The sequence below is a fragment of the Orycteropus afer genome, unplaced genomic scaffold, assembly GCF_000298275.1.
Source record: "Orycteropus afer afer isolate SDZICR_OR568_19922 unplaced genomic scaffold, OryAfe1.0 scaffold00127, whole genome shotgun sequence".
Taxonomy (NCBI): domain Eukaryota; kingdom Metazoa; phylum Chordata; class Mammalia; order Tubulidentata; family Orycteropodidae; genus Orycteropus; species Orycteropus afer.
In genome coordinates, this window is record NW_006921714.1 from 4,525,633 (window position 1) to 4,544,037 (window position 18,405).

Sequence of the window (18,405 nt, forward strand, 5' to 3'; positions counted from 1 at the left end):
GTTTTGGCTGAAGATATTGAGCTTTTCCACTGCCTCTTGCCACAGATGTAGTCAATCTGATTCCTGTGTACTCCGTCTGGTGAAGTCCATGTGTATAGCCACCATTTGTGTTGTTGAAAAAGGTATTTGCAATGAATAAGTTGTTGTTCTTGTAAAATTCTATCATGTGGTCTTCAGCATCATTTCTATCACCAAGGTAATATTTTCCAGCTACCAGTGATTCTTCTTTGTTTTCAACTTTTGCATTCCAGTCACCAGTGATAATCAGCACATCTTGATTAAATGTTTGGTCAATTTCAGACTGCAGAAGTTAGTAAAACTCTTAAATTTCGTCATCTTTGGCTTTGGTGATTGGTGCATAAATTTGAATAATAGTCATATTAACCAGTCTTCCTTGTAGGTGTATGGATATTATCCTATCACTGACAGCACTGTACTTCAGGACAGATCATGAAACATTCTTTGTGATGATGAATGCCCCTCCATTCCTCTTCAATTTGTCATTCCCGGCATAGTAGATCATAGGGTTGTCTGATTCAAAATGGCCAAAACTGGTCCATTTCAGCTCACTAATGCAAACATATAGGAGCTCTGGTGTCATAGTGCCTAAGGCACTTGACTGCTAACCAGAAGTCTGCTGGTTCAAGCCCACCAGCCACTCCTTAGAAGGAAGGTTGGGCAATCTACTTCCATAGTGACACCACCTCAGAAACCCAAGGAGGAGTCACTATGAGCTGGGGCCAACTCGGTGGCACATAACAGCAACAATACCAAACATATGTTATTGTTGTTGTTATGTGCCGTCAAGTTGGACCCGATTCATAGCGACCCCTCCTTCGGTTTCCAAGGCAGTATCACTACGGAAGTAGATTGCCCCATCTTCCTTCCAAGAAGTGGCTATCGTGACCTAATATTTCCTATCCTGTTTCTTTTTAAGGAAATGCTGTTTTCCATCCACATAATTGATTTCACAATCCACTAATGGGTTCCAACACAGCTGAAAAGCACAACAATGGGAGAACAGGTCAATTGGAGCATAGTGACCTCTTAGGTGGCAATAGTGGGCCATGAAGCTAGGCCAACTGTGGTGGATGTGGTGCCCACCATGAAACCTGTACCAGGCAAAACAAAACACGACACCTGATGCAACTTGATGTCTAGAAATAGAAAAATTATCCTTCAGCTGTGGCATTTGTGATGTATCTCCAAAGACATTCCTGGGCATTTAAGTGTCAGGTTACATTGCCCAAAATTTATTTATTTTTTCCCCATATACAGAGCTGTATGTTGGTTCTGGAGATGCCCTGAGACTTAACTAGCAGCCTAGATGAGCTGGGATGTAGGCTGACAAAGGACAAGTCAAAAATTGTAGACAATCCAATCAGGAGAGGAACTTTTGTGCCTTTGTGCAGGGATTACAAGATATGGGAAGGGGTACGTAAGGCATGATTTGGGAAAACAAATGTTTTCCCAGATGCAGCATCTAGGACAGATACCTGGATGGATTTGCTGAGTTTCAGCCAACCACGTTCTCTGGCTCGTTACCGTAAGCAGACTTCTGTTTCTCTCTGGATGTGTATACTTTTCGTGATGTAGGAAGTTTCAGGAACAGATGTATAGACCTAAAACAGAAAATGCCAACCTTCTTTCCAATTTATTTTCTTTTTAATTGAAACATAATTCCTATACCATAAAATTCATCCTTTAAAAGTATACAAAACCAAAAAACCCAAACCCATTCATCGCCATCAAGTTGATTCTGAGTCATAGTGACCTTATAGGACATGGTAGAACTGCCCCATATGGTTTCCAAGGCTATAAACTTTATGGAAGCAGACAGCCACTTCTTTCTCCCAGGAAGCAGCTGGTTTGAACCACCGACCTTTGGTTAGCAGCCAACCACTTAACCACTATCCCACCAGGGATCCTTTAAAGTGTCCAAGTCAGTGGTTTTAAGTATATTTACAGAGTCATGCAGCCATCAACACTATCAAATTCCACACCATCCCATCACCCCAAAAAGAAACCATGTACACATCGGGAGTTGTTGCTCATTTTTCCCCACCCGGTCCCTAGCAATCACTAATCCACTTTCTGTCTCTATGTTGTTGTTGTTGCTGCCAGGTACTATCTAGATAACTCTAAGTCATATCAACCCAATGTGACAGAGTAGAACTGGCCCGTAGGGTTTCCTAGGCTGTAATCTTTATGGAGGAGCTCTGGTGGCATACTGCCTAAAGCATCTGACTACTAACCAGAAGGCTGGTGGTTCAAACCCACCAGCCACTCCTGGTGAAGGAAGGTTGGGCAATCTACTTCTGTAGTAATACCACCTCAGAGACCCAAGGAGGTGTCACTGTGAGTCGGATCCGACTTCATGGCAGTGAGTTTGGTTTTAATCTCTATGGAAGTAGATTGTCAATCTTTCAGTTAGCCACCAGGCGCTTAACTATTGCACAACCAGGGCTCCTTTCTGTCTCTATATTTTCCAGTAATAGAGAGTGTTTCACTGTTATTCATAAGGTTCTCACTGGACAGTTCTTTGAGAAGTGCATGGCCCCTTCCCTCTGGAGTCTGTCTTAGTCTGGAAGCTCTGCTGAAACCTGTCCACCAGGGTGACCCTGCTGGTATTTGAGATACTGGTGGCATAGCCTCCAGCCTCACAGCAATGTGCAAGCCACCAGAATATCACAAACTAGCAGATGAATGGTGAATAAACTTGCCTATCACATATAAATTGAATGATTCAGTATGAAATTCTTTGTGTCTGGCTTCTTTCACTTACTATATAGTGCTTTCAACGTTCATCCATATTGTAGCATGTATCAGTACTTCATTTTTTATGGGTCAGTAATATTCCATTTTATGAGTTGTTGTTCCTGCCTGGAGTCTGTTTACTTTCTTAAATGTGTACTTTAACACTTTTGATTAAATTTAGGAGGATTTTCAGACCTTATTTCATCACATTTTCTTTCTTGTGGAGTATTAACTTGTCTACTTCCATTCCTTCCTCCCTTACTCTCTGTCTTCCCATTCTGGGACTCTGATTATGAATATGCTATAGGCTTGATGGTGTCCCACAGATTACTGAGGGTCTGTTCGCTTTTCTTCATTCTTTGACCTTTCTGTTCATCAAAATAGATAATCTCAATTGAACTATCTTCAAGTTTGCCGATTTTTTTCTTTCGCCTGCTTAAATCTGCTGTTGAGCCCTTTTAGTGATTATTTTTTTTATTCTTATTATCGTTAATATACTTTTCAACTCCAGAGTTGTGGGTGGGTCTCTTTTCATGGTTTTTATCTCTCTATTGACATTCTCTGATGAGACATCATTCTCACTCCTTCCTTTTGTTCTTTATACATGGTTTCCTTTAACTACTTGAAAATACTTTTAAAGAATTGATTTAAAATCTTGCTCTAGTAACTCCAACATCGAGGCTTCCACAGCCAGTTTCCACTGACAGCTTGTTTTCCTGTGTATGGATGATAGTTTGTTTCTTCGTCTCCTAATTCTTTGGTGGTTGTTTTCGAAAACTGGACATTTTTAAGAATATAACGTGGCAATTCTTTGCCCAGGTATGTTGTTACTGCTGTTTGTTTGATTGAATTGTTTTCCTAAATTAATTCTTTAAAGTCTTCACTCTTTGTCATGTGTGGCTACGAAGATTGCTAGGTTAGCTTAGAGGTCAGCTGGTTGGACAGAGATTTCATTAGATTCCTGAATCCAGTAAGTCTCTCTGTCTTTACTGAGCGGCCCTGTGTATGGGTCATGGCACACCTTCAACACTCAGTGAGGTAGTTTATAACTTCCTGCTTGCACAGACCTTCAAGGTCAGCCAGAGGGGAGCTTAGGACCTTCTCAGGCCTTTCCTCAGCCATGTACACAGGCCCGTATGCATGTGGCCTTTAGATTTTCAGGAACAGATTGAAACTATTCAAAGTCCCATGTGAATATATGATTTCTCATCTCATTCTCATTCATCTCAAACCCGCGTATGGACATCTTATCTCATTTAAGATTTTTGATCAGCCTGTTGTTTGCTCCAGTGTCTATGACCTTAGACAGCCATGATGGGCAACAATTACGTCTGATAATTTTCTACAAACGCCCTCAAGGGAAGGCTGCTTCCCCTGGGAGTCAGGGGAACTAAAGACAGCCTTGGAAGTCGGGTCTTCTAGAACAGCACAGTCAGGTCAAATAATGGTGGTTCTTGGGAACAGGCTTGGAAGCAGCCCCAGTCCTCTTCTACTCTGTCCAGTGGCTGCTGGTTCTCATTGTGTTCGCTGGCTGTTGGCTTTTAAGGGTCTCAGGAAGCTGATGAGAAAGGGATGGAAGGAGCACAAGTTAACACTTCACAAAGATCGTTACTCTTAATGAGATCCTGCCATCTTGAATAAACACTCTCTGGATGGCTGCAAGCCTGTGGTTAGCTTCCACAATGTTGAAAAAGTTGACTCTGACCATTTTGCCAGTCCTCGATTCTTTCATGGAGGAGAGAAATTTCAGAATCCTTCCTCTGCTATGTCCCAGACATTACCCGCAGACTGGCATTAAACTACATCTGCACACCTTCACTCGGGGGCTTATTGAGACCACTTTTCCTTGGCTGAGTTGTTTATGGATTCCCTTGGTAGGGCCCAGTGAGGTCTGGACTGCCAACCAGGACATCCACACTTTATCTGGCATCTACCACAAGCTAACCATGTGATATAGGAACAAAGGAGCTGACATTTCCACAGCTCCTGCTGGGTGCCAGGTTCTGTGTGCTGGGTGTCTCATCTCTGTTGTAACAGTCAGTCCTGCGACCACCAAGAAAGAAGTAAAGGTCCCATTTTACCGATGAAGAAACTAATAAGATGCAAAGTGCTTAACACTGTGCTGACTCCAAACAAACAAACAACAACAACAACAAAAAAACACCTCACTGCTGTCGAGTCGATCCCAACTCATAGCAACCCCTCCTTGGGATTCCAAGGTGGTATCACTATTGAAGTAGATTGCCCAATCTTCCTTCTGAGGAGTGGCTGGTAGGTTTGAACCGCCAGCCTTCTGGTTAGCAGTCAAATGCCTGAGGCACTATGCCACCAGAGCTCTTAGCAAATACTCAGTAAGCTGAATGTTGTTGTTTTTACTGTTGTCAGAGGAAGAAGTGAAGTTTAAGGGTCATTGCATTTGAACCCTGGTCTGTCTGATTCCAAAGCTCATCCATGTTCTACACCCCCATCCCAGCGCTCCTGGGCATGTCCCTTCCTGCTCCGCTATCCATGAAAGAGTTGAAATGATTGAAATTATTAAATCAAAAAACACTGAGTCATTTAGCTAGGATCCCTTCTGGGGTGACACTGTGGAAGCCTGGCATTCTGTGAGGTCAGTTGCTTGGAGTCGTATTGGTGGCAGTCTCTTATGTGGCTTGAAAAAAATGAGATCACGGCTAGACTGGGAGGTGTGTTAACCGTGTGTGTGCTTCCCTCCCTCTCTCTTCTTCCTCTGTTTCATCCTCTGCAGAAGCAAAAGGGGACAAAGCCAAGTGGCTGTTCACCTGGCCACTCATCTTCCTCCTGTATGTCACCATCCCCAACTGCAGCAAGCCCTCCTGGGAGAAGTTTTTCATGGTCACCTTCGTCATCGCCACACTGTGGATCGCCGTGTTCTCCTACCTGATGGTGTGGCTGGTGAGTGGAAGGAGCAAGGGGTGGACTGTATGGACAGCCCTGCCTGGTGTCTGCCAAGCAGAAGTGGGAGAGCCGGGTTCAAGAGCAACCTCAGGTGTGTGTTGCACCACCTTTGGGCAGATTACTCTGCTGCATCGAGTGAAGGCTCATTTCTTGATAGAAAGGTGTTTCGGTAAAGGCACCTGGCGCTGTGCTATGCACCAGGGATACAAGATGGACACAGCATGGCACTCACCTTGAAGGCAGTCATGAAGGAGGGAGCGTGACCTTCACACAGACAGGAGAATGTCTGAACAAGCAGAGGAAGCAGGGTTGGGTTGGAATGGAATGTGATAGACTCCAAAGTTAATCCAGCCCAGGAAGGGCACCCTGAAATCACCACCCTGGCAGCATGGATGGAGGGAGTAACACAAGAACGCCCAGCAGGTGGCCTGGATGCAGAGTTGAGACCCCATCTGACGCTTTGAAGAGTTTTCTGTAGAGACATGATCGCTAGGCCCCCTTCATTTCCACAGCCCCTGTGGAATGTGGGAGAAGGAGCCTGGAGTCAGTAGGAGATAAAGGTGGTCCCAAGGTGGCTCTTTCCATGGCCCTACTAAGGATGTGCTCCCGTCCCCATTGTATGCACAAGGCACTGGCTTAAGTACTTTATATAAAGCTCTTATACCCATTTTATAGCTAGGGAAGTCCAGGCACGAGATTAAGTAATTTGCCCAACGATACACAATTAGTGAGTGCTAGAATTGGGATTTGAACTCACGGTCATACGGGGACAGATTTAAATCCTAACTCACCACCACTCACGAGACACAAAACCTGGGCAGGTAGCTCCACATCCCTGAGCCACGCTTACCCCTCTGTGTAATGGGCATGCTTTGCTCTCTTACAAGGATTATTAGGAAAATTCATAAAAAGCCTGCCCAGTGCCTGGCACATTATAGACACCCAGGCAATGCCATTTCCTCTCCCCACCCGCCCACCCCCAGTCACCCCTTTACCCTTCCTTCCATAATGCTGTGTGTGTGAACCCAAGCAAACACTGTTAGGATTTTGAATGGTATACGATTCCAGTTGCTGTCAACTTGATTCTGACTCCTGGTGACCTGCTTCAGAGGGCTTTCATGAAGTCTCAGAACCAGATCACCAGGCATCTTCCAAGGCACCTCTAGATGGGTTCAAACCACCAACCGTTGGGTTAGCGGTCAAGTGCTCAACCATTTGCACCACCAAGACCTTCCTAAGTAGCTTAGGGGGGCTGTTTTGCTTCTGAAGTCGAACCCCTTGGCCGGCTCCTTGGCTTAAGAGTGATCCAGGGAGGAGCAGGTACAGCCCAGGGCAACTTCATCAAGCTGGACAGCCTCCTCCTCCCAGCTCTTCCGGACTCCCTGCCTCTTAGAATGTTCTTCCCAGGAGGACTCCCAGAATTCAGGCTGCGGTTGTTTCTTAATGAACAGAATAAGTCATATAACTCAGGTGGGACAGAACCACACTAAGCCACCAGGCCCCCACACCTGGACACCCTGTCCTTGGCTCAGCTAAACTGGGCACATGGGGACACTTTGAACACCTGAATCCTCCAGACCTCTCTGGAAGGACCTCACTCATTGTCCCTCTCAGACTCCTCCCTTCTCCACTCCGTCCATATTATTCCAAACCAGGTTGGGTTTGTCCACACTTACCCAAGCCCAGTTATGGTTGCTTGCTGCAGCCAACAACTGGTTTGGGCTGATTGCCAGGTAATAAGGTCCCTGAGTGGTGCAGTCAGTTTGCACTCTTAACCTCAAGGTTGGTGGTTTGAACCTACCCAGAGGGGCCTTGAAGGGAAGAGCTGGCTATCTGCTTCTGTAAAGATGACAACCAAGAAAACCCTATGGACCAGTTCCACTCGGTAACACGGGGTTTCCGTGAGTCAGAATCAATGCACCAGCAGCAGTCTGGTTGCTTGGTTGTTGGTTTTTCCAGTAGCCACCCAAGAACCTCAGTGAATGTTATGCAGGTCGACCACCGAGCGGTGAGTGATTTCTCACAGAGCCCTTTCTGGGCTGCACTAACTTCAGAGTATGTCACACCCCGTTTCAGTAGACTCTCACATCCCATCTGGTCAGACTTGCAGCAGGGCTGGACTGCTCATAACTAAAATATCAGCCATCTTCACCGTGAGATACCACCAGCACTGCTTCCATGAGTCGAGAGAGAGAGAGAGAGAGAGAGAGAGAGAGAGTGAGAGTGTGTGTGTGTGTTGGAGAAGGGGCTAGAAGTAACTACTACCCAGCACCCCCCCAGAAAAGGATGACAATCTAAGATGATCATAAAAATAACCTGTGCCTTAAAGAAACTGAATTTGCAAACTTAGAGTTTTCTGATTAGAGTTAAAAATTGGCCTGTCTTTACATTTTAAAAAAAGAATGCAATGGTTTCTCTTATTGAAATACACATTCCTGAAACAACTTCAGGAGTAAAAAGTGCTTCACGGCGTTTGAGTAGGTATGAGAATTAGGGAGATGAAAGTAATGAATGTGTGGATTTTTTTCTCCACTAATTACTGAAAATAAAGCATTATTAGATCTCCTCCACTAATTACCAGTGAGGGGAGACATATACGAACCGCCCCACCCCCGCTGCCTTGGCTAACATTGCAGCATACAGTGAGCTTGCTGCAGCACGGGAAACCCAGCTGCTGACCAAACATTCCAGCGGAAAGGCCTTCACGACGTGTTATTAAATGAACGAACAGTTAGAACGAATGTAAATAGGAGTGTCTGATTGCAGTGTTCTAACACACACCAAAAAGGCCCAGGAGATAGGATAAAGCAGTACTTTGCAAATGTGATCCCCAAGCCAGCAGCCTGAGGGGCCCAAGGAACTGACTTCTCAGGAATGCTAGTTCTCAGGCCTCCTGGATCAGACACTGGGCAGGGGCGCCTGGTGGTATGCATGCTAATAAGCCCTGGTGGAGAGATGGTTCGAGATGCTCAGGTCTGAGAGCCACTGGCTGGTCTGAAGATTACTAGTAGTTATCTGTGTAACTGGAGAAATAGTGATTTTTATTTTCATTTTACTTTTCTTTTTTTAAAAAAGTAAACATATTATTCAGGTAATCAGGAAATAAAAGAAAAAAAGAGCACTCAGAAGATGTTTTTAAAATAAACCCACATTCCAGAGGCTTCTGCTGGTGACCACAGTACCAAGTTCAGGTTATACTTGGTAAGCACAGTGTCCGGGAGGCTCCACTGTGAGTTCATGTCTCCCCTTCCCCTTCTGCAGGTGACAATTATTGGCTACACACTTGGGATTCCTGATGTCATCATGGGGATTACTTTCCTGGCAGCAGGCACGAGCGTTCCAGACTGCATGGCCAGCTTGATCGTGGCGAGACAAGGTACGGATCCCGCGTGGGCCCTGCCTGAGTTACACGGTTCCTGACTTCATGACAGGTGGTGGTTAAGTCCTGATATGGAAGTAACTGTGGCATCTGGGATTCCATCTGTGGAGAGATCCCACCAAGATAAACTCCAGACCTCTGCAAGTGTTTACTTGAGTAGAATTCTCTAAAAACAAACAGGTTCTGAAAGTACCGGTCAATGTGAGACGGAACAGATCCTGAGCCCAGACTTGATGGGCTAATGTCAAGAAACGTTCCAATCCCTGGCAGGCAAGGTAGGGGCATCCCTCCCATGGCACTTGGTATTTCTCTACTATGTCAGGTAATTCGTTGCAGTGGCCACACGGAGCTCACAGACAATACTCAATGATTATGGGGCTTATCAGGGAGGTTACAGGTCCCAATTCAGGGTCAGGAACAAGTCAGGATACAGGTCTTTAATCAGGACAGCTACTTCTTAGCCATGATGGCAGGAAGGCCTCTCCCTGGCCCTCAGCCTCTACCCTACTCAGCCAAGTGGTACAAAGCTTGGTAGCTCTGCCAATAAGTGCCCAGAGGCACCCCCACCCTGCCTGGAAGCCTGGGCCCAAGGGTGTCAACTCTCTGTCACCCTGTGGGTTGGCACACCTACTGTAGCTGCCTTGCTTGGTGGGCCAGGAAGCCCCCCGCACTATTTCGCATAGTCTCCTGGTTCTGCTGCTGCCATGCCTCTGCCACTTCTCTCCGCCTTGTGCCATCTCTAGTGTTACAGCTCTCTGTCCTGGGGCTAGGAGGGTCTCAGCACAGACCCAAGGTCCAAAGGATGCACTCCACTCCTGGCTCTTCTTTCTTGGTGGAAGGGAGGTCCCCTTTCTGCTCTGGGATGACTCCTTTTAAGCCTAGCAGGATGACAAAACTGACCAATCCCTTCGTTGGGGTTCCATACACCTCATTTGCATGGTCCCACCCCCACAAGGGTTCCATGCACCTTATTTGCATTTTTAACAAGCTGTTTAATCCCTTTGGTAGGCAATAAGTGCCTTATTTGCATAGTCCTACCCAGTCACTTGATAGGTGTCAGCTGAGGGCAACTGAGGGGAATGAGCTTCAAAAAGAGCACAAGGCCCACCAGTGAGCACCGGGGGCCTGGGTGACATGCAGGGGCATGAACTTGGGTGGGATTCAGCCATCTTTGCTCCAGTGACACACAGCTGAGAGAGAGCAGTTCGCCCAAAGCTAGGTTGACTGGGGACACCATAGAAGGTCAAGGGAGTAAGAGATGTGTAGTTTAGACAACTGACCTTGGAGTCCAGGCTAGTGGGAGAGGGAATAATTGGGTCTGAGGGTCTGATTAATTGGGAGAATTAAGGAAGTTAAGGCCTTGAGATGGGGGTTTTCTGGTGAGGCCAAGGACAGGGCCCTATAAGAATAAGGGAGGAGTGGGGTTCTGTGGGAGGACATTGTTTTGGTTCCCTAGTGCCACTCTGGCAGGAATATACCACAAATGGGATGGCTGAACAAACAGGAGCTTATTCTCTTACAGTTTGGGAGGCTAGAAGTCCAAGTTCAAAGTGCCAGGCTCTAGGGGCTGGGTAAAAGCCCCTCAACCCTGGGCTTCAGCTCTGCCTCTTGCTCCCAGCCCACTGAAGCTAGAGGCATCTCTTCACTCAGACAGCTACTGGCTGCTGAGGCTAACAAGCCCAAGGTCGACAAGTAAAATGGCACAGCCCCAATGTTACCAAACCACATGGCAGGCCATCAATTCAAGTCCATTGAAAGTCCCAAGGTCAGCAGAGCATGGCAGGCTGCTGAACAATGACGTGGCCACATGCAGGGTTCAAGCGTGCCATAAGCTACCATTCCCCAAGGCTTCTCTTCATATATGGGAAGCAGACCATAGCCCTAAGGCAGCTACTCAGCTGCTCACAGTAGATTCTACCATGGAGTTGATGACCAGTCTCATCATGGGGAATACTACATCCAGCAGCCCAGCCACTCCACCAGGCCCAGCCAAGTTGACACACAAACTTCTCCACCACAGACATCATCTTGGAGGGCTGTAGTATAATGCACCAGTAAGGAAACAGAGGCAGGCATTGATGTGATGGACAAAGAATCTAGCAGGCAGGGTCAAAGACAGCCAGTGTCCTTCGCAGGAAGGACATAGAAACTTCTCTTCAGAGTCTGCCACCCAAAGCAGAAGACGGTGCAGCATGTCCTGACGTAAGGTACTGCTTTCTGCAGTTCAAAGATGGTCCCGGTCGGCAACTTCCTCTTCACCTGGGAGCTGGGGAGAAATGCAGAAGCTCAGGCCCCGCCCCAGACTCACTGAATCAGAATCCGCATCCTAATGAGACTCCCGGGGACTCAGTCTAAGAGCTGTCTGTCCTCGGGTTCTCAGATGGCCATGCAGCTGTCAGCAGTACCACCTGGGTAGGGCTCGCTGCCACCTCACATGCCCTGGCATCTGTCCCACTGAGCGCTGCCACTTCACCAGGTGCACACGCTTGTTGTGAGATGCCTCTCAGTTGGCCCGTGACTCAAGGTGCCCCCATGCCCAATGGGATCCAACTGCTGTGCTCCACAGGGTTTCTACTGGTGGAGTTTTTCAGGCATAGATTTCCAGGCCCTTCTTCCTAGTCTGTCTTAGTCTGGAAGTTCCACTGCAGCCTATCCAAGTGCAAGTAGCTGGTCCAAAACAGCGGCCAAGCACATGGCTGCACTGTACAGTGACTGGGAAATGGGAAGGTTGGTGTCCAGAGATCCCGCCGAGCAGCAGGGCTGAGCTGCCAAGATATTGAGGTCACTCAGAACAGTGCCTGGAACTGGCAGGAAGGAAGAAAATAAAGCCAAATGTGAGTGCCTTGAGGGAGGCAATGTATCTGAGAGGGCAGCAGGAGGCAGCAGCGAGAGCAAGAGGAGGGGTGACCAACCTGGGAGGTGGTCAAAGGCAGATGGGCCTCTTGTCCAGGTGCTGGTCTGAGTTGCTGCTGGGCAGCTGAGCCATCAAAGCAATATTATGTTTACAGGCACTTTGCTTTCAGGCTTGTTCATTCCACAGATATTGGTATATGTGCCACCAAACCAAACCCATTGCCATCAAGTCAATCCCATCATAGTGAGTCTATAGGACAGAGTAGACTAGAACTACCCAACAGGGTTTCCAAGGCTGCAAATCTTTATGGAAGCAGATTGCCACATCTTTCTCTTGCAGAGGGACCAGTGGGTTAAAACCACTAACCTCTTGGTTAGCAGCTGATCTCTTAGCCACACCTTAGTACATTCGTGCCAGGTGATGGCACTCCTATAGAATTAGGGCTAAGTGGCCAGGTGGGAACAGGTTGCAGCCAGCATGAATTTTAGTTATATGAGTTGTTTTTTCCCTAACTTACAGTAGCCTTGAATCATTAAGTTCCCCAGATAGTGTGGTTGGTATGATGCTGGACAGTTGGGAGGGGAAAGGAGGGGAGACAGCATGCCCCTAGCATTTCAGATGTTTCTCATCTGGTTGGGGAAAAACAGTTCACTCTTTGGGAATCAGCATGGTTTAAAACCTGATGCAGTCCAAGCCAAGGCTGTGAGGGTCATCACCTGGGCCACAAGGTGCATTGTGGTTTGGTATAAAGGACACTGGACCAGACTTCCTGAGACTGAGTTCCTCGAACTCTGCAACCTCGGGCATGTCCCCAAGCATCTGCCACTTGCGGGTGATGCTCTGTCCCAGAGTTACTGGGAGGATGGAATGAAGAGCATGCAGCAAGTCCTCAGAGAAGATCGGCTGATGAACCTGAGGAGAAACAATGAAGGTCCCCCTTTAGACTTCATGAAGGAAGTGGATCTTAGACCGAAAACAAAACCAGTTGCCATCAAGTCATTTCTAACTCATGGTGACTGTGATTTCAGAGTAGACCTGTGTTCACAGGGTTTTGGTGGTTGTGACGCTCTGGAAACACATCACCAGGCCTTTCTTTCAAGACCCCTCTGGGTAGGTTCAAACTCCCAGGCTTCCAGTGAGTAGCCCAGGGTGTAACCATTTGAACCACCCAGGGACTCCACATGCATCTTAGACCTCACCAGAAGGTTTAAGAAATTTGGGGTCCATGGAGAAAGAATTCCTTTCCAAAGAGTAGCGCTAACAGATTAGTTATATGGGAACATTATAGTGTTTCTGGTGACTGCTCTTGATGAATGAAATGTGTTGGTTATCTCCTCCAGGCCTCGGGGACATGGCGGTCTCTAACACCATAGGAAGCAACGTGTTTGACATCCTCGTAGGGCTTGGCATACCGTGGGGCCTCCAGACCATGGTCATTAATTACGGATCCACAGTAAGTTCCTCTCACCTCTTAAGTAAACAGGATTGATGCCAGATGCATGTGCTTTGTGGTGAACGATGGTGGGTTTGGCCCAGGTCCTACACAGGGATCTGGAGAACATGCCATCCTCTTCTCCTTGGCACCCTGGTATGCACTTTGCTCGAATGCTTCAAGAACAGCCCAAGAAGGTGCCTGTAGGAGGCAGCCCATGCTTGCTGAGCACTTGTCAGTATTCCACCCACTGTCTCAGCCCTCTGCTGTGCTACCCACAATGGGCCAGACTTGGAGTTATGGGCACAGTCCTCCAGACTGCCAAGTCTGCCCACAAGTTTAAACATCAGCCACAGGTTCAGAGATTCCCTGGGCCACCCTTACCTCTGACCAGCTGGCTATAAATTTAGAGGTCTCCATGGATTCTCTCAGGTTTAATAATTTGTTAGAACACCACAAAGCTCTGGAAAGTGCCAGCATTACAGTTATAGCTTTATTTTCACAGAAAGGTAGACTAGAACCAGACAAGGGAAGAAATCCATAGAGCAGAATCAGGACTTGAGAGGGTTCCAAACGTGAGCTTCTGGTATCCTCATGGACACATTCCCATCCCATAATCAACATGTGGGTAACATGTATGGAGTATTGCCAACCCAGGAAGCTCACCCAAGTTTCCCAGAGGTCTTAGGGAGGTTTCATTCCATAAGCAAGATTGATTGGATCATTGCCCATGAGACTGAACTCAGCCTCCAGACCCTCTTTTCTTCCCAGGGGTGGGACTGATACCACGTGGCTCAAAGCCCTTACCCTCTGATCACACGGTCAGTCTTTCTGGCACAGCCAGTCTTCCCATCCTGAGTCATCTCCTTAGCATAAACAATCAGATGTGGTCCAAGGCACCCACCATGAGTAACAAGATACTCCAATCACTTGTGAAATTCCACGGATGAGAGGGTCCGTCCAAGCAACTGAGGATGAAGGCCAGCCCAATTCTTCTTGACACACATGCCTATCCTTGACCCAGGCCATTTCCTCAGAGAGGAAGGCCGAGGTCAGCAGAGTCAAGACTGGAATCCACATTTACCTGACCCTCCAGGGTCATGAACACCTGTGTTTTCTGAATGAAGGGATGGGTACGAGGGAGCGTGCTGGACATTCAGAATGGCTGGGTGCTGAGCAGCCAGGCTCAGGGCATGTGTGTGTGTTTTTCCAGGTGAAGATCAACAGCCGGGGTCTGGTCTATTCAGTGGTGCTGTTGCTGGGCTCTGTCGCTCTCACTGTGAGTTTTTCTGACCCCAAAATAGAAACCTCCCACATGCTGCACTGCATCTGATTCTGCCTAGCCACTTATGTTCCTCTGAACCCACCTCTCACCTCCCCCTGACAATGAGGGGTAAGTGCCACCTAGCCAATTCCAACTCACAGCAACCCTGTAAGACAGAGTAGGACGTCTTTCTTCCATGGAGCACCTGACGGGTTAGAACTTCTGACCTTTTGGTTAGCAGCCAAGGGCTTAACCACTGTGCCACAAGGTCTCCTATAAGCACATACACAGGTCAAAACAGTGGCCCAAGCCAAGGTTTGCTAGGCCATGGGCCAGCAGGAGCAGGAGCAAGGGCCTTGGAAATTTAGCTGAGTTAAAACCAGGATGGGAAGTCAAGGAGGAAAGCGAGCATCCAGAGGAAGATCACTCCTGTCCCTGAAGAAAGCCTGGCCGGGGAGGCGGCAGGCCTACCTGGAGAGGACCCGTCCCAGGAGGGCGCTGTTATGTGTCCCAGGGTCAGCAGGGCTGGGTCCGAGGCTCCCCTTTCATGTAGAGACAGTCCAGGGTCCCAGGGCTTCTTGTGATACCACTGACATGTGCCTGGCACCACCTCTTTCTGCTCTAGTCCACGCCTTAGAGAAAGTGTGGTCCACACTTTAGAGAAAGCTCTGCAGTTCATAATCCGGCAAAAAAAAAAAAAAAAAACTTTCATATTTCTTTGCCCTTGTCTTAGATTCCTAGGGCTTCTGTGGCACAAAAACCACAAGTTAATTTAAGGTGGTTTTAGAGGAATTTATTTTCTCACGGTTCAGGAGGCTAGAAGTCCGAGTTCAGAACATCAGCTCTAGGCGGAGCCCCTGTCTCTGTGTTGGCTCCGGGAGCCTTGTTGCAGGCTGGCATCCCTCAGTTCCTTGGTGACCTTCATGTTGCTCTGTCGGCTCTGCCCGGGCACTTCTCCCCTCTGTCTGGCCCATCCAGCCCAATCCTTATCCCTCAGGTGGGATTAGGTTTAGGACACACCATATTAACATAACAAAGAAAATCCTATTTCCAAATGGGATTACATCCACAGGCATAGAAGTTAGGACACCAACATGTTTCAGAGGGGACACAGTTCAATCCAGAACAGCCCCCAAGCCCAGCTCTTACACTCTCCCCCCAGGTCCTTGGCATCCACCTTAACAAATGGAGACTGGACCGGAAACTGGGGGTCTATGTGCTGGTCCTCTACGCCATCTTCCTGTGCTTCTCGATCATGATAGAGTTCAACGTCTTCACCTTTGTCAACTTGCCCATGTGCCGAGAAGATGACTAAGGCTGAGCCGCCACCCGTGGGGCATGTTCCTGAGACCCTGTGACGCTGGCGTCCTCTTCTCTTGCTCCCTCCCCCACCACGAGTCTTCCCTGCATCCGCAGCCACAGTCTGCCCTTTCATCCACTGGAAGGAAGAGCATCGTGGTCTCTGTCTGGTCTCGGGCCAGACTGCTGGACGTCCTCCTCCTCCCTGGAGTTCCACCCCCAGAGGCAAGATTCGGGGCGGGGACTGGCGCAGCTTGGCAGACCTCCGAGCTGTCGGCCACGGGGATGTGAGCATCTCCTCTCTCACACACTAGAGTCAGAAGGACTTCTGTGTGCAGTTTGTCTTTCTGTTGCAGCCATGAGGCAGCTGGTGATCGTGAGGTCTCCAGGGGCAAGTGCAAAATAGGATTGTTGTCCTCACGAGTGGCCTCTGGGCTAGAGGGGCTGAGTCCTTATGCAGCGTGTGTTGCTGAACGCTTCTGCTACAGGCTCTCACGCACAGAGCAGGCACAGCCTCTCACGCACAGAGCAGGCACAGCCTTGACACGTTAAGGTTTGGGGCGGTGACAGTAGGCATTCCATCCCTTTTTCTGGATAAGTTGGAAGAAGGTATTCTGTCTTTCAGAGTAGAAGAGAGAAAGCAAGTGAATATTCTTATCACTTTTATTGATGCATTCAGAGAATGAGCAATGAAATATTTAAAATAAAATATATCGATCATCTTACTTGAAAAATATCATTCCATTGGGAAGGACCATGGTGGGAACCAAAAAGATGGCACTTGTAGGAAACAAATGTGTGGGTGTCATCTTGCACTGGTGTTAAAACGTTTGGTTTGGGATCTAGAAAATGGTGAACAACAATCTTTTATAAGGGTGCTAACTCAGAGATGCAGTGGGGGTTGTACTTTACAGCTGTCCATCCAGACCCTTCTGTGATGTGAGGCACTGTCACCTTGGGTTTGTCCTTTCTTTCGTAAGGCTCTCCCTAGTCTTAAAACCATGCTGTGCAGAGACCCCATTGTTTATATGCCCAGTAAATTCCATAGCCTGCTGAGCTGGATGGAATGTGCATCATGCAAGAAGAAATGGTTAATGACAAGAAGAGAGATTGCTCTCTGGTGAGCTGATGGTCAGCCTGTGAACCCTAACTTAGAATTTGTAGAGCTTAGTCACTTATAGTTTGCTACCTACAAAAGACCAAGGACAGGAGGCTGATTCAAAAGTAGATAGAAAAGTCTTAAATAATGTTCCACTGCTTTGAAGCTCTAAAATATATATTTAAAAATTTTACCAACAGAAACCATTCATGGTTCCTAAGAAGAAAGCACAATTAATTTTATAGACAGAGCTTTTTATTATAATTTTTAATGTTTAAAATTGTTTTAAATTAAATTTTAATGTTTCTATGGCGAAACTCAATCAGATTTGATGCACTTTTAATATTGGGATATTTTGCATGAAAGAATGTATGGGAACTACCCATGAGGATGTGAGGAGGGAGATTTTAGTAACCCACCAGAACACCATTACTCATGATGGTGTTGGTGTGGGTTTAAATCTAAGAGCTAATCCTTTCCTGAGACACAAGGGTGGGGACCCATGTGGGACCTTGTGTCTGCTCTTTAAGGCCTCCTGAATTTCTAAAGGAGGAAGTGTTCAGTTTGTGTTGCTCCAGTTCCTTTTAGCATGAGCTAAAGATGGGCCCAGGCTCTTATCACTGGCTTCTGTTCAGGTTCCACATCAGTATTAGTAGCTATGCCGTGTTAAGCTTCTCTTTTTGTTTTTCTACCTAGATATTGGGTTCCATGATCTTCAAAGTGAGGACAAGGGGATTTTCCTAAGAAATTAGCTAAGTGGGAGGCCAGGGAGCCTTAGATGCAAAAGGTTTAGATCCTTGGGGACCACGCTTTGCCCTGCTAGTGTAACTCACCTGGTCTCCCCTCTCCCCGACCCCAAGGTGTAGACTAATCCGGGTTTCAGGGTGCTTCTGTCTCCATTTTGATTCTCAAAACTACCTTGTGATATAAAAAGGAATTATTCTCCCCATTTAACAGAAAAGTGGTCAGGTGATCCCAGGTCAGTAATGGCCAGTAAGGAGAACATGGACCATGCTCAGCCATCTACATGGGCTGGTCAGCCTTAGACAGTGGGGCCAGGCCTGTGTCTTTTCTCTGGAGGTAGGTTCTACTGTTTGCATCAAAATCTCATCAACTATCTAATTGTTGCCTGGACTCCCCAAGTCATATTCTAACATATGTTCCTGTCCAGTGTAATTCTTTTAGCTACAAGGCACAGGCCCATGGCCCCGATGAACTTTGGTGAAGCTCTCAGAGAACACATCCCAATTACCCTCTTCTTCCTCGGCAGAATGTATTTGAGGTCACAAAGAATACTGCCATTGGAGTTTGAGAATAGAATATAAAGTTTTTGATATGTAGAGTGCTCCTTATAGCTAATTTTTCTGGGACTTGAATGTGCCAATGTAATTTCCTTGAAAGA

At 47.3% G+C, this 18,405-nt stretch overlaps 1 protein-coding gene across 1 annotated transcript in view; it reads left to right on the top strand.

Annotated features, from left to right (window-relative positions):
• The window catches only part of SLC24A4 (solute carrier family 24 member 4), a 218,705-nt gene extending 202,785 nt beyond the window's left edge, over positions 1 to 15,920 (top strand). The window contains 5 exon segments of the mRNA XM_007944500.1: positions 5,507 to 5,673; positions 8,938 to 9,052; positions 13,250 to 13,362; positions 14,555 to 14,620; positions 15,768 to 15,920. Of these exon segments, the coding sequence (XP_007942691.1) occupies positions 5,507 to 5,673; positions 8,938 to 9,052; positions 13,250 to 13,362; positions 14,555 to 14,620; positions 15,768 to 15,920 (614 nt within the window).
• The last annotated feature ends 2,485 nt before the right edge of the window (positions 15,921 to 18,405 follow it).